We start from the raw sequence: 16019 nt of genomic DNA, 5'->3' as shown, positions 1-16019 counted from the left end.
TATATATATATATAAGTTATTATTATTAACATTAGTAGTAATAATAACCATAAAAAATGAAGCCCCAAACCATAATTATTTTACTATGCAATTATCGTCACAAATAGCAAACATTTTTCTTTCAGTGTATGCTCGAAATTGACGTCACTGGTGCTTTCAGATCGTTTAGGTATTTCATGCCGTGTATACCAGTGACTGGCCGTATACCAATACTGGCGTATCGGAATTTTTTTATCTGAAAATTCCAACTGATTCCTATGAGGCTCGATAAAGGCGGTGCCCGCATAGTGGTGTCCAAGTTCTATTTCCAGGTTCTCGTCGACGACGAGAGTCAAACCGATGTGGCGGGTCGCGCCGCATCGCGACGTCGTGTTTCCCGAGTTTTCGGCGCCAACATCGATGTACGTGACGCTCGATATTTTAAGTTCCACCCAGGACAGCGGAGCGCTCTCCTCGTGGCCGATCTCCTCTCCTCTCTTTTCCCCTCTGTCACCATTTCCGCTTCTACTGTTTTTCCATTTCTTCGACATTGCTTCATCTCTCACTTAAATTATCACTTAATCCTACTTAAGTTCACACACATGGATTCTCCGGTAGATTTCCTTATATTACATTTCCTCTACTTTCTATTTTCCTTATTTTATCCGAACACTGAGAGAACAATTTTTCATATTTATAATTATAATACATGTTACTATAATTATGATTATTATTGTTATAAGTATTATAATAATAATTGTTAATATAGAAATGGTTGCAATTACTATAATTTAATTATAATTTATAGTAATTTATGCATTTGCCAATTATTTATATATACAACATATATATACTTATATACAGGGTGCTTGGAAAATAATGATAAATCTTTCGCATAGGAGCAGAATGGAGTAAACTGAGAAGAAAAGTCCTCTACCATTTTGCAATTTTCGCAATAGTTAACAAGATATTAATTGCTCAAAATTGCCGAAAATTGATTTTCAATAATTTTTTACTCAAATACTATTAACTTTACAGGAAAACTACAAGAGACAAAAATTGTTTATTTTCTCCTCACAGAGGTCTGAGAATTTTTTCTAGAATTTTTTCAGAATTTTTTAATACTGTATTTTCTCAAGTTAAAAATGAAAAAATGCTGTACTAAAAAGTTGATAAAAAATTCGTAGAGTTCTATAAGAAGAAAAAATAAACAATTTTTGTCTCTTGCAGTTTTTCTGTAAAGTTGATAATATTTGAGTAAAAAATGATTGAAGACCAATTTTCGGCAATATTTAGCAATTAATATCTTGTTAACTATTGCGAAAATTGCAAAATGGTAGAGGACTTTTTTTCTCAGTTTAGTCCATTCTATCCCTCTGTGAAAGATTTATCATTATTTTCCAAACATCCTGTATATAGAAATATGTGTACCATATATATACACATATATAAATAGCTATTATTACTATATACTTATAGCGGTAATAATCATAATTATAGCAACATATAATTACAGTTATAAATACCAAAAATATTTTTGTCTCAGTAAATTATTGGAGTGAGTACGAGAAATAATATTGTATCCTTTTTGTATATATTATGCCTGCTATCATTAAAATTCCTTTTATCACAACCCTTAAGTAACGCATTGTCATGTTTTTCTATTTCCCTCTTAAATTACGTAACGCGATGTCCAAGGTTGCCGCTTTAAAAGTGTCTACGAGGCTTTTAACTCTTAAAAGTTGCAAAAAGAGAAGGCTTTATAGGAATAATTATTACCTACTTTATGAATGCCTGTGGATATTATAATAAGATGTTTAATTAAGAATTTAATACTTAGTTTGTTTCTTTGGATAAAACATTTGATAATAAACATAAGAAGATGGTACTCGGTTTTTCTTTCTTCTTTTACAATATCGTACTCTACAGGAAAAATATTTGCACTGAAACATGTAAAAAAGATTCTATTCTATTTCATTCTATTTGTTGCTTGAAAAGATTTTCTTCTGACCATGAGGCGGGATGCGTTGCTACCCGAGGCCGACATGAACTCGGTCTTCGGCGAAGGCAAACACCTTTCTCCCTGCCCTCTTCTTTCTTCTTTCTTCTTTCTTCTTTCTTCCCACTTTCTCTCTTTTCTCCACCTTCTTTCTTCTCGATCTTCGCCAAATCTCGGCCTCGCGTTCGTGCAAGTATCAAACTTCCGCGTGATTAGGCTAACGCCTCGAGGCCACGATTTCTTAAGCGATTAAAATGCGAATTTTGCCAATCATGCTTGATTCATAATTGCCATGGGGTTAATCGAGTTACTCATATCACTTTTTGTCTCGTATTCTATTTACGTAGCTTATTAACGAGCGAAAAAATAGGAAAATAAACAGATGCCTTTGATAATCAGACGAGGGAAAATACAGTATTAAATAGAGAAATTAGAGACTAAACATACTTTGAGTTCAGTTTTTCTTTTTTTTTCTTCTCGCTTCTGAAAATTAAGTATTATTTATTTGTCGATTCGGTTGTTTTTTTTAACTCCATGATCATGATTGATTGTATTCGAAGATCTATTCGACATTATAACAATAATGATGATATCTGAAGAACTAACATTTTCTGCGACATTGTTGATTGACGAATTTTGTCCTATTTTTTGTTTTAGAACTAAATGATGACGTTAAGGCGATCAACGGGCAAGCATGAGGGAAAGAACACCCTCTGCCGACGACACCCCAAAAAGGGCCCCACCGGCACCCAGCAGAGGTGAGTAAAAATTCTTCTAAAGATGTTTAAATTAGCATCAAATTAATGTCCTTCTAAGATGCTTATTAGCATCAAAATTATTAAATTGTCAATTGATATTACTATTCTAGTTCCGTTCATGATTGCGTTTCAGGACCGAAAAAGCCACGCGGTTTGCAGAATTAATACGTACTTAAATAGATTCACTTTGAAATATTTAAGTACTGAGATTCGCTTTGATCAAAAATAGGTTTATTTTTCTTATTTGAAAAATTCTTCTGTTACTTTCAGCACAAAATTATCATTTTGTATGATGTTTGATTTCGTTAGAGCAGTAAGATGATAAAAGACAGCTGATGTATAGGAATGTATGAAATGGGATAAGTGTAATTCATGACGACACGTTAATAATTATTTAAGTCGTGTGAGGAACCTACTTTAAGAAAATCTTTCGCAAGAAAGCAGACGTGAGAGTTACTCGTTCGTCATTAGTTTAAAGATCGTGCCGAGTCAACAACAGATAATGATGAATTCTTCCGTATACGGCGCCACGCAGTGTCATATCTCTACTGTCTCGTATTTCACCGATGCGAGTTTTCGATGCAGTTTTAGTGGATTTTGTTCTTGAACATTTTTAGGCTTATCCAATCAAGGATATTTAATGCTGCGAATTGAATTAAAGCTCTTGCCTACTGTAATCATCTTGGATTACGACATCAGAAGCAAAAAAAAACAAAAAAAATTCTTGCGGATTATATATTAAAATATATTTTTTAATAAAACAAAATTTGTAATCAGTAAAATAGATTTGTAAAATATACCAAAAAAAAACTCTTTATGTTACGATAATCAATATATAACTATATATATTGAAATAGAATTATGCCTAACACCAGAAAACGAACAGTTATCGAATGAGATAAATGTGATTTTTTTTCTGTTCCGAAATAAAGGGATAATTTTTGGTTTATTTCTTATCCTGTTAAGGAGGTTTGATTGTTAGTCAAAAACCAATTTAGAGATTTAATTTTTTTATATGATATGAAATAAATACTGTACACAAATAATCCCACAATTTGAGCAATATTGACCGTATAATTTTCTTGTAATATTATTTTGAAATTGACTATTTTAAGCATATCGCCTTATGGAAGGCGATCGTTCCAAAGTAGATAATTACTGATTTAATACACACTCGGCCAACTTAGAACTTTGAAAAACTAGAATTTTACAGATGAAATATCAACAATTGTGTACAAAAAAGAAAAATCGGACTTTACTGTATGAATTTAAAGCTTTATTGTCACAAAGTTTATCTTTACCTCACGGATCGCATTAGTAGTAACAGACTTGGCAACGCCGCAGTGCACAGTTAATACGAAGCCAACTTCATATAACTTAAAATCCATCTCGACGCAAAGAAACAGATATGAAAATAATACAAAATCAGCCTTTATACCGATTCTGAATTTCTCCCTTATCATTCGCCATAACCGGTCACTGCTCGTCACATCGCGAAGTGCAACGTTGCCAAGTATACACTCGACCTCCCTAGTCATTGACAATCTCATACATTTGTTAATATTCTATACACTATCATTTACTAAAAATATAGCACATAAATAGTATCCACAATTCATTGCACTAATATTGCATATGATTTAGAATCGCTGTAATGACAATATTTATTTCAGTCACATTTTTTACTCAAAAGTAATAGTCGAACCTCCTTAAATGCAAATATTTTGTTATTGAAAAATATTTCTATTTCAATATATTTTGCAAGAATGTTCATTATATGTTTTTTTGTTTCTGATATTATGATTCTGAAGATCCGTGGTAAGAAGTCTTAACAGAACAGAATGGAGTGAAACCTTGCACATTTACCCTTATGTTAATTATCAATTGAAAAAAAGTTCCCATAAGATTCGCAATTCAATCATATCGACCCCCGTGCATACAGTTATAAACGCAAATATGACTGCTGGATCATGCGACGGCGCAACGATTGTTTTCAAGGCTCCAGCGAAGCAGCTATGATGTTTATATTTGCATCTTTGTATATTATAATATAAATAAATTTAATTATATTAAAATTGCGCTCAAAATGATGTGGATCCATGGCGTTTCTTTAAAAAGACTCGATTAAAAAACAAAAAAAGTACAAATAAATTGCAGCCATGCGAACTTACAACATCAAACAATTTTTTATCGCAATGCGTATTGCCGCGTCACGCTATCTTCGATTGCTTGGGAACTGTATATATACAGCACGACTTCTTTTGTCCTTTGCAAGTTACAGAACTCGTTTTCCTAATCAAAACTATGTAGCTACGCTAAAACCCGCTAATTTCAGTCTCATTACCTTCATTTTTACCTAATCACCTTCGGCGTGGCATAAGTAAACGGCAGCGACGACCGTGATCGGTCGCGTGCGTGTACGCATACGAACGTATAACATGCGCGCAATACGCGCATATCCTCCTGTCGCGAATCGTCGCGTCACATCCATCGCAACTATATCGCGAGAAGTGCGGTTGTGCACCGCGCTCTCCGCGCTCGTTGCGTTGCGCAACACGACGTCCGTCACATCCACGGACCTGCAGCGGTTGTGTATACAAAACACTCGGGATTTTGAAAGTAGTCACGCTGGTTGAGATCGTAATCGCTGCGAGTCGTTGGCGGCTGCGGTGTCGACGCCGCGCCGCAGGTAATTATCTTGGCCTGGCTCACGCGCCTCGTGCGGACGCAAACGCGATGCGGCGTCGCGGCGCGGCGTCGCGTCGCGTCGCGTCGACGAATCCGGGATGAGCGCCTCGAGCGATAGCCACACCGACCGCGATCTCTCGATTAGGATACGTCGAATCCGGTGGAACGTGTTCAGGGCGTGATTCGTAAGGCCCTACTTGTTTGATGCGAACTTATGTTTCAAAACGGGCCTTATAAATTACGGCCGCTACACACTGCTTTCCTTTCAGGAACATATTGATACTTATCGCCGTTAAAATACTATGTCTTCTCCTATCTCGAACTACACTGAGTGTTCGATATGAGGAAAATGTCTCCTGAGAGAACGAATATTTTTCACAGAATTTTTTCGCGGACGGTATTTCCTCGGAAGAAAAAATATTCCGTAGAAAATTTTCTTGAAATTATTTCTGGAAATTATTCCTAAAATTATTCCCGGATGAAGAAAATTTCTCTGGAAATTGTGTCTGATGTAATTTTTCGCGGAAAGTATTTTATGAGAAGATGGAGAAATTTTTATACCGATGAAAAAATGCAAATAAGGGAAATAGAAAGTATTTGACTTTAACTGGATACGTAATGATTGTGATGAATAATACATTGATAAATAATTTTTTTTATTTATTATCATGTATAATATATAATATCTATTCTATGCTAATTTTGTTTAGTTATTTCCAGGGTTGGGTAGTAACTGTTAAAAGTTAAAAAAAAGTTAAAAGTTAATAATTTTTAATTTAACATTAGTTAATTTTAAATGCATTAATTTTTAACTTAATTTAGTTACTTTCATATATAAACTTTAATTTATTAACTTTTTTAAATTAAAAATTTTTCTATCTCTCTTAATGCTAATGTTTTTTTCTATGAAATCTTAAACATTAGAGAATTAATTTAGGAAAAGTTCAATGATTTTATGATTAGAGATTATAATAAGGGTCACATCATTCGGTAGCCAGTTTTTATTAGCTTGCTAGATTTTGTCAATTCTCGCTTATATTTGAATCACATTAATTTTAGGTGTCATATATAAATCTTGTATTTCAGCAACATAAATATATAAAATGAGCCTTGGATGAAGAATTGTCGTAAAACAGTGCCGTACATCCATCCATTTTCTAAACTTTTACGTATATTTTTTATAACAAATATCTAGTCGATGTAGTCGTAAACATACGCGAGCAGTCGTTTCAGAAGTTAAAGAAAATTAGATAAAGGTATTAAGAAAAAGAGATAATGCAATATATATCCTTCTCTCTCGCAAAATTTTGACAAAAACGCCTTATGGTGTGACTCTTATTATATACAAGTAATTTACATGTGAAAAAATTGAATTTACCTAATAATCTATATTGTAAATGTTTTTTAAAGTAATCTCATTTTAAGAAAAATTAGGACATTCTGATCTCAAAAATAATTTTTTTCAAAATTAACTTTTTTTTAAACTTGAGTTAATTCAATTTTAACTTAACTTTTATTAAATTAATTTTTATTCCTTCAACTTTTAACTTAATTTTATTAACATGGTTATTTTATTGCAAAGGATTGATTTTAAAGATTGATAAATTATTTCCTTTTTTTATTTATATACAGGATGTTCTGCTTTAACTTTGCCAGTAAAAGGTCTCAAAACTTATAAGTTTTAGAAGAAAATTTTAAGATAAAAGTTGTATTGTCTTATAGTGGAAGCGCAAATAATGGTAAAATTGACCCTCCGTTGGCATTGGCAAGGTGGATTTTTAGGATGTCTAATAAAGAATGTGGGGTCGATTCAACCTCGTACTCATTTTTCATCTAATTAATGTACCAAATAAATGAAAAAAGTAAATAATAACATAAAACTTTCTCTGTTTATTTATAGATAAAAATATAGTTTTATGCATTTATACTTTATAAATTCGTACTTTAAATTAAAAATTAAATAAAAACGTTTTGACTAGTACTACATAAATAAATTGCTTCAGAGAGAGAGAGAGAGTCTCGAAATATTTTATATATAATTAAAATAACTAAAAAAACATTGCACAATAGTCATAAAAAAATTGTTTAGCTTATTACCTTGATCTTAAAATAGTAAACAAATAGTAAATATCATTATGAAATGTAAGATTTTATTTGAATTTATATCATAAAAGCAGTGTGGGCATAAGCAAGCTTTGACATAAACAAAAATTGGAGGGATATGTCACTTATCTAAACGATGTCGACCGCTAAGACATTTAGTGAACGAGTTGAAAATAGGTTAGCCGAGACCACATAACCATAAAATAATCAATGCATGTGCAATATAAAATAAACGAACCATGGGGTCATTTTTATTCCAACCTTACCAACGGAGGGTTAATTGTTTCGAACAAAAATAAATTTTTGAGTCTATTACGATTTTTTTTAAATGAAATTCTTTAATTTTTTTACGTAATATGATTTCTCTAATTATTCTACATGTAAATTAAGGTAGAGTTCTCGAAAAATCAATTGTTTATGAGATATTTTATATTTTAGTTTGACACATTTTGACATGAAATATAAAATATTTCGTCAACTATAATATATATATTACTTCTTTTATAATCGTACCTTAATACTTTTATTCATAGAATAATTAGATGAATCAATTGATGTAAAAAAAAAGCACACACAACTTTTGTCTGAACTGTTTTCTTTTCAAATTTACAGGTTTTGAAATATTTGACTGACAAAGTGGGACGCCTGCATAGTAAGTTCCTAGTTATTGTTTAGCTCTTTTATTATTAAAGATAACGGTATAATAATCTTGGATCACTATATATAGTAAAAATATAAATAAATAACTTATGTTATTGCCTCGCGAATTACTTACATAGGTATATACGTAAAGCAATGGCGAAAAAGAATTACTCACTTTAGAGATTAAAATACGATGGAGAGATAAATTGCTCTAGGATAATCGTATTACTTTCCCTTGATAATAGGAGCGGTAGATAACATTATTCATTATGAAAATGTAACTTGTTCTATTTATTGACGACGATTTTGAGGCATTATGTCGTAACGGGTAACGGCTCTCTCAAAGATTTTTAGAATTCCTTGGAATTGTACATTCTTGGTGGGATCAGTTCTTTCGCAATTCTAACGATGATAAAGTCCCAACGGATCTATAGGTATATACCTATACTACGCGTTGCACGGAACCATATAAAACGCAAAGGGGAAAGCTCGGAAGAGATGGACGAGAAATAAATCGATATCGTGTAAAATGGGAAGGGGTGGGGGAGGCGGATGGGATAGCTGTATATATCGGTATCGTTAATAGTTCACGATAGGCAAACCATTAATTACCGTTGTTGTCACGCTTTTCGCAAAACGAACCGGATGGTCGAAGGGATTGTCGCGGGTATTGCTAAGCCGGCCGGTTTTTACCACCTCGGGGCTGTTGTCAGGGGCTGCGGTTGTATGTCTGCACGCGTACACATATACGCGCATATGTGTGCGAGATATACATGTATATTTGTCTCTCTCCCTTTCGTAGAGCACGCTACTCGTACAAACGTAACCCCTTTCGACGTGGTAGAGGGACGGTTATCGATTCTCGCAGCCTCCCTTCTCCCCGACTTCCGGATAAAAAAGTGTCGGCAGAGACACAACCGTGAAGAGCCTTTACCCTCTTTCTCTCTTTCTGATTTTCTCGCGATGGATGGTATCTGTTTCTTCGTTTTTTTTTCTGTATTTTTAAAATTTTTTTTTCAAAAAATAAAATACACTTTTTAAATGATGGAAACTATGAGTGACTATTATACGATTCAGTGTGAAGAATCGAGATGTAATCTGCGATTTGTAAAATTCATTTTAAACCTGCAAGTTGTCAACTTATACGACTAAGCTAAATTCTTCTTTTATGAGTTGTAAATTATATTTTTTGATTCTTTTATGAAGAATAATGAAGATTTTCTGGCTATTATGTTACGCAATACCAACAACATTATGAAACAATTAAAAACGGAGGATTTAATATTTATTCATTTGTGAAAATTACAAAGTGCAAACAGTTAAAATGTACGCTGACATTTTTCATTACAATTGTATTGCAACAATTTTTTACTTTATCGTTGTCACACACTTAATGCTAATCATAGTTTATTTCATTATTTATATTTTTTTCATTCCATTCTTTAAAAAAGTTGCATTGATAAAATAAATTCAGGTTAACTAAATTTTTATTTTTATATTTTGATACGATTATAAAAAAGACAGTAAAATAATAATTAAGAGTTATAATTAACCCATTTTATCGAGATGCGACCAGAGCGGGGAATCAGTTAAACCAAGATTAATATTAAGCAGCACCGGTGAACAGAGGTTTGCACGAAATTACGTGAAACTTCGCCAGTCCTAAATAAATAAACAACCGTCGTACTTCGCTTGTTTCTCAATGGCAACGATTTATCGCCTCGCTGCACGCTGTCCGTTTTTAAACAATTATCTTCGCGATCCAAAAATAAATTACGCGATATCTGTCGAGGAAGCTGAGAATATTAAAAGGAGATTCTTGCATTTCAGTCGTATTTGAATATAAAAAGTCTATAATACAACATATGTGGTACGAAGCTTGATTATCGTTTTAAAGATATTTAATTCTAAATGTATAATGTAATTTTACAAGTATACGCAAAACCTTATCTTGTAGGCATTTTTTCTTAATTTGAAATATTTGCGTATAAGGCAGAAATTTTAAAAACGTTATAAGTACATAGTAAACACTTTAATCTATTTTAGTAAAGTTTTGTCTAAATTAACTGTGCATAATTTGAAAGAAATTTATATTTTTTGATGAAGAAAATTAAGAATATCTGTCAAATGGACGACGCGTATATATGGAATTATGTGTATTATTTATATTAAACCTACCAATAGCAACTTTTAAATTTGTGTCATATAATTGCGCGGTGTTACATTATCTCAATCTCTATTATTTGCATATTTTGCCGTATGCACTATTTTGAGAGCAAGACATGTATATAACCTCAATGATATATAACCTCAAGCATTTTGATTAAGCCTATCAAATGAGCGTTTTATAAAAATTATAATATACTATAGTATACTATATAAATTATAATATATTATAAATAAGCGTTTTATTTTATTAATTTAAAATATTTAATAATAGAGAACAGGTTGAAGTTATACACACACACGAGTAAATGCAAAAATTATTTATCGAATGTAATTTTACTACAGGGAAAAGTTGTTTGTTTTAGCACAACAAAAAAACAACTTCTGCCTTTAGCAAAATTGCGTCCGATAAGTAGTTTTTGCAGGAGAGCAGGTTAACAAATAAGCGCAAAAATTATTTATCGGACGCAATTTTGTTAAAGAAAAAAATTGTTTGTTTTAGCATAAAGTATCACGTCTTGCATTTCGCGGGCGCGAATTTTGAAACATCCTGTATAAAGAAATGGTTAATAAGGTTTTTATATTATTATTTTAATCATTTTTTACACAATTTAAAAAATTTAAACTTATCTATTGAGTAGAAAGTAGCGTGAGACTCTCCTTAAATAAATTCCCTGATTCTCTAATCAAACAAATTTATATTTATATCATTTCAACTTATTGCACCGTGTGCACCAGTTCAAAGAGTGCAGGAAAAAAAACATCTTTTCTTCAATGATCGAAAATGCAAGATGCTAAATGTTTTGCAATAACTGAAAGTTCGATAGGAAGTATTACGTAAACAGCGACGATTATAAGGAAAATCTTTTTTAGAGGCGGCTTCGGCGGACGTAGCTGGTAGCGAGACACCGACCGACGATACGATTGAGGGTTATCACACGGCGAAGTTGTCCGGCATCCCTTCGGCATCCGATTCGACTACGTCGTCCGATAGGATGGTAGCGTCGACGCAGAGCCTGGAGGATCTGGGCGTCAACCATCCCGCCAATGCGGCAGGGAGCAACGCCGATCGTCAGCAACATCAACAGCAACAACAGCATCTGCAGGAACGCTACGGTCATGCGTACAGATCATTGGCGCAGACTGCCCAGGACAAGCGATCGCGGCTGAGCAACGTAATCAACAATCTGCGCAAAAAGGTGCCAGATGGAGCAGCCAGCGGAAACTCGGACTCGCCAAGGAAGGAAGAGGACGATCGGAATAGCGTCGAAAGAAACCTGGAAACTCTGGAGAAATACGTGATGACGGTGCTGAATGGCGTGATCAAGGACAACGAGGAGGAAGATAAGAATGTAGAGAAGATGAAAGAGCTGGAAAGACAGAGGAAAAGTACTGATGAAGAGGAAGAAGAAGAGGAGGAGGAAGAAGATCCGACAGATATGGCAGTCAAGTCTGAGCCTTCAAGCGAGGGTGATATCGAAGCAGCTGTTGTGCCGCGGTTAGAGGACTCTTCGATGGTCAAAAATATCGAAGACGCTGAATTCTCGGAGATTACAGACTACTCGAGTACAAAAGAAACGGCAGAAGAGAGTTTACAAGATTCGGAGGACAAAATTAGTCAAGATTCAAAGAAATCACCTTCGAGGATAGAGGAAGAAGATCTAGACGTTGAGCAGAAAGAATCATTCGAAGATGATCGAGGCGTTTCGAGGGAGGAGAGTCGAACACTAAGCACGATTATAATGAACAGATTGAGTGAGCATCAAGTTGAGGAAAGAGCGAATGTTGATGATGGCAGAGGAAACCGAATGTGTGATGAACATGCAGTCTCAGAAGATACTACGGTGCGAGCGATTTGCGGTGAATTGCTAGACGATCTATTAAGCGATGTCTATCGCATTGTCGACGATCACGAGAACCAGCAAAAGACCGAAGAGTCTAAGAAATTGAAGAAGACTGACGCGACCGAATCGAGGGTGGAGAAGACCAAAGACTCAAGTATCAACGTTCAGGAGTTGTCCGTAACGGGCCTGCATTGCAGTCTACCCTTAGACAAAGTCGCGTCTGTGCTTCAAAACTGTCAGACAAGCGAATCGGTAACCTCACGACTCTCTTCAGGATTGTCCTCGAGTCCTCCGTCGGCCCAGAAGTCAAAACCGTCGTCCAGTACTCCTCCAGTCAGAGTCCTCTGTCTTTACTGCGACAGGAAGTTCCTGTCTATGTCCCGGCGACAGCGACATATGGAGAAAGCACATCAGCTCAGCGGTGGCAGGAGATCAGAGAGGAATCTCCGAAAACCCTCCCAGAATTGCCAGTACTGCTCTGAGAAATCTGCCGATACCCTGGAGGCGTTATTCCAACACATGGTCGCTAGTCACGGAGATAAGTATCACGCGTGCGTCCAATGTTTGACGAGGTATCTCACCCGGGAAGCTTTGGTGGGACACATAAGCGAGACACACGGGGGAAATACTGAGAGAATCGGTCAGGTTCAGGTAAATGTCGCGAAAAATCGATGAACGATGTGAATGCTGTTTCTTGTGTCTTAGAATAGAATATAGAACTTTAATGTTTTGTTCGATATTTTATTGGATGTTAAAAATTATTAAATCTATGAAAATTTGTTGATCTTTTATTCTTTACTTGTTTATCAGATACTTATTATTATATTATATTTCTGTATATATATGTATGTATGTGTATATATATATATATATATATATATATATATACTCATATTATTCTACTATCGAATATCCACTCAATTAATTCTTTTAAAAATTCTTTTGACTTTTTTCTGATTCTATACATAGTTATTCTATTTATAATCACGATATATTTTAGTTTTTTAGTAAATCTATATCGTTAAATCTTTAATAACTTTAATATTTAATAACTTCAAAACTTTGAGTGGAGAAATGTTATTTCACTATAATAGAAGCAAGAATCAAAAACAATAACAAATCCCAAGGTAACTGAGTAATAACTCGTGGCATTTTATTCCTTGAAGGACGAAGAAATTCAAATAGTAAGAAGAATATTTTCAGAAATTGACACGTGAATACGTTTTACTTCTAATTTGATTCGAAAAGTTTCTATCTTGAAGATTCTATTAAGCTATTGTTAGACAAACACGTCTTTGTTCTTTCAGCCGGAGAAAATCAAAGAAGGGTCGCCCCCCTGCAAAGATTTTTGTAGTCAAAATCTACGTGAGAAAGTGAACATGTCGTCAGTTAGAGAGAGAAGATCCGAAGAAAAGGAATCGGAGGATCAAGATGACAATCGACGGTTGGACAGTAGCCGAACGAAACTCATTACGAAGCGAGAACCCATCGATAATCCGGCCAGTCCTGAGTTTGACAGTTCATTTTACAGCAATGTGAGTTGCAACATTCGTGAGAACCTGCTGCACCATCTGGATGGCAAGCTGCAGACGATAAGCGGCGCGTCATCCTCGACGTGCACACCACCGATTGCTACCTCAAACTCGACGGCGACGACGACGGAATCAAAATCGCCGCAACAACAATCGCAACAGACATACTACGAGCATAACATCAGTCAGATTCAATTTCCCATCGATATTTCACTGACCGCGGCGACTCCGGTTTACAGCAAAGACTATTCGACCAGCGAAGAGTACGAAAACTCAAGTGAATATGCCCGGAAAGCCGGTAAAATGAGCAGCGGCTCACGACCGCGTCGAGTCTCTTTTGAGAAGTATAATTTCCCGCGAAAGTATGACGGCAGGGAACAGTGGACGTGCTCGATCAAGGACCTCAGCAAATTCGACATCTCCACGCAGCTGACACTTCGAAAGAAGCAGCAGCTTATTAAAGAGCGTCTCGCTGGTAGCAGACTACATCAGACTCAGTTGCTATCCTGCGAGATCACTGAAGTATCTACTCGCGATCAGGATCAGACCGAACCTGTTAAAATCGAAATGGCAGTGAGAGATCAGAATAACGCTGATGATACCGGTTGTGTGGTCGATACAGGTGCCGCGACTCTCGATGTCCACTGCGATGTTGGCGAACCACTTCTAAGCGAGATTAAGGAGGAATTGATATCCGAGTCATCCGCGACTTCGACGTCGACGATTATTACGGAATTCAATGTTGAATTCACAGATTTTATGAGACTGAGAAGGCGCGAAGAAAGCGACAATGAAGTCACCAATGCTCAGGAGATCGTTTATGCTGAACTGAGCGGCGAATGGTCACGAATGCGGATTTACATCTGTGGCGCTTGCGGTTCCAGACATGTAAGTATAGCTTCTACATTATATACATTTTTTTTATAATATCATATTCTGTTAAAAACAAAAATTTAATAAGGGATATCATTAATAAAATTAATCAATTAAATTGTTGATAATTGCAATAATTTAAATCTTAGCATTGATTTTTTTGAAAGATATAATTGTTTCTCATCCATTTCTTATCCTCTCATTGTCAGTGTTTTACTTCTTGCAATAATAAAAATATCAGCATTAGATTGTACTTGACTAGTGCTTATCCGTTACAATATTATCAAAGGTGCAGAGATGCTAATATGGCTCTATGATTGATTTATGTCATCTCTTAAGACATTATCTAAGATAATCTTAGATATACAAACCGACTATAAATACTTAACTACCGGCTTAAAATCTTTATTATGAAAAGTTTATAGTTCTTTTATAGAGTTGATTTAATAAATATAAGATTTCTATTTCAATATCTTAAGCGAATAAACAGGACGTTTAATTTTGATATTTCAAATTTATTAATTGAATTTAATGTAGAACTTTAGGATTTTAAACAAGAAAATATCACAATTTTCAAATATATAACGACTGCAATATATAGATGAAAAAAACTGTGAATTATAAAAGATATCCAGCAAGTTTTTATATACAATTTTAAATATTACTGTTGTGTTGCAAATGGTGCATTTTCATTAGTACGCGGTCTAGATAATTTATCAAGCAACGTACTTGATCTTTGACATTCGTGCGATACACATACGGACCGGATGGTAAGCGTTCGCAGTGAGTCTTCTAAATCACAGATTCACTCACGCAATTTTGTCTCTACGATGGTCTATTCTTTTACGTGAACAAAGCGAATAATTTATATCTAATGAAATATCTGTAATGCTGAATCAGAATAAAATTCCTTCTTATTGTCATCTTAGCAGTAACATAAAAGTAGCTTATGTATGTGCTGTATTATCGAGGGAAATACCGGAGGAATCCGTATAATACCTACATCTTCTGTGTTGTTAGCGCGTTAATTGAGTTTACAAGAATTAAAATATTACGTATTCGATGTCGATTGAGAAACGAAACATCAAGCAGAGATGCGACCTGAACTGTCGATATTTTTGTGCAGGTAACACTCAAGGAGATGGAGGATCACAAAGCTTCCACGCATCCACGTGTCCTGTGCTCGCACTTCGACCTGGCCGGCGATCAACGCGAGCACTACAAGCACCTGTATCTACCGGGACGAGATGCGCCTACCGATGCTGCACGTAACGCCTCTCTCGAGGAGATGGTATGCACCAAATGCGCTAAGAGTTGCCCGAACATGGGTGAATTGCATCGCCACATGCTGGAGTGCGGAGGCGATCAAGCTTGGTTGCTCGGCCTCACCGGTAGTGGCAAGAAAAAGTGCAAGTGGCGGCCGTTCGGTAGCCGC

The 16019-nt window shown here is 35.0% G+C and overlaps 1 protein-coding gene across 1 annotated transcript in view; it reads left to right on the top strand.

Annotated features, from left to right (window-relative positions):
• The window catches only part of LOC108766438 (uncharacterized), a 53122-nt gene that overhangs the window by 17439 nt on the left and 19664 nt on the right, over positions 1-16019 (top strand). The window contains 4 exon segments of the mRNA XM_018515736.1: positions 2636-2736; positions 11209-12830; positions 13487-14599; positions 15711-16019. The exon segment at positions 15711-16019 is cut by the window's right edge and continues 7 nt beyond it. Coding sequence (XP_018371238.1) covers positions 2673-2736; positions 11209-12830; positions 13487-14599; positions 15711-16019 — 3108 coding nt within the window. The 5' untranslated portion in view covers positions 2636-2672.

The sequence above is a fragment of the Trachymyrmex cornetzi genome, unplaced genomic scaffold, assembly GCF_001594075.2.
Source record: "Trachymyrmex cornetzi isolate Tcor2-1 unplaced genomic scaffold, Tcor1.1 scaffold1187, whole genome shotgun sequence".
NCBI lineage: Eukaryota > Metazoa > Arthropoda > Insecta > Hymenoptera > Formicidae > Trachymyrmex > Trachymyrmex cornetzi.
The sequence above is the reverse complement of the archived record's forward strand: the minus strand, read 5'-3'. Positions and strand labels throughout refer to the sequence as shown.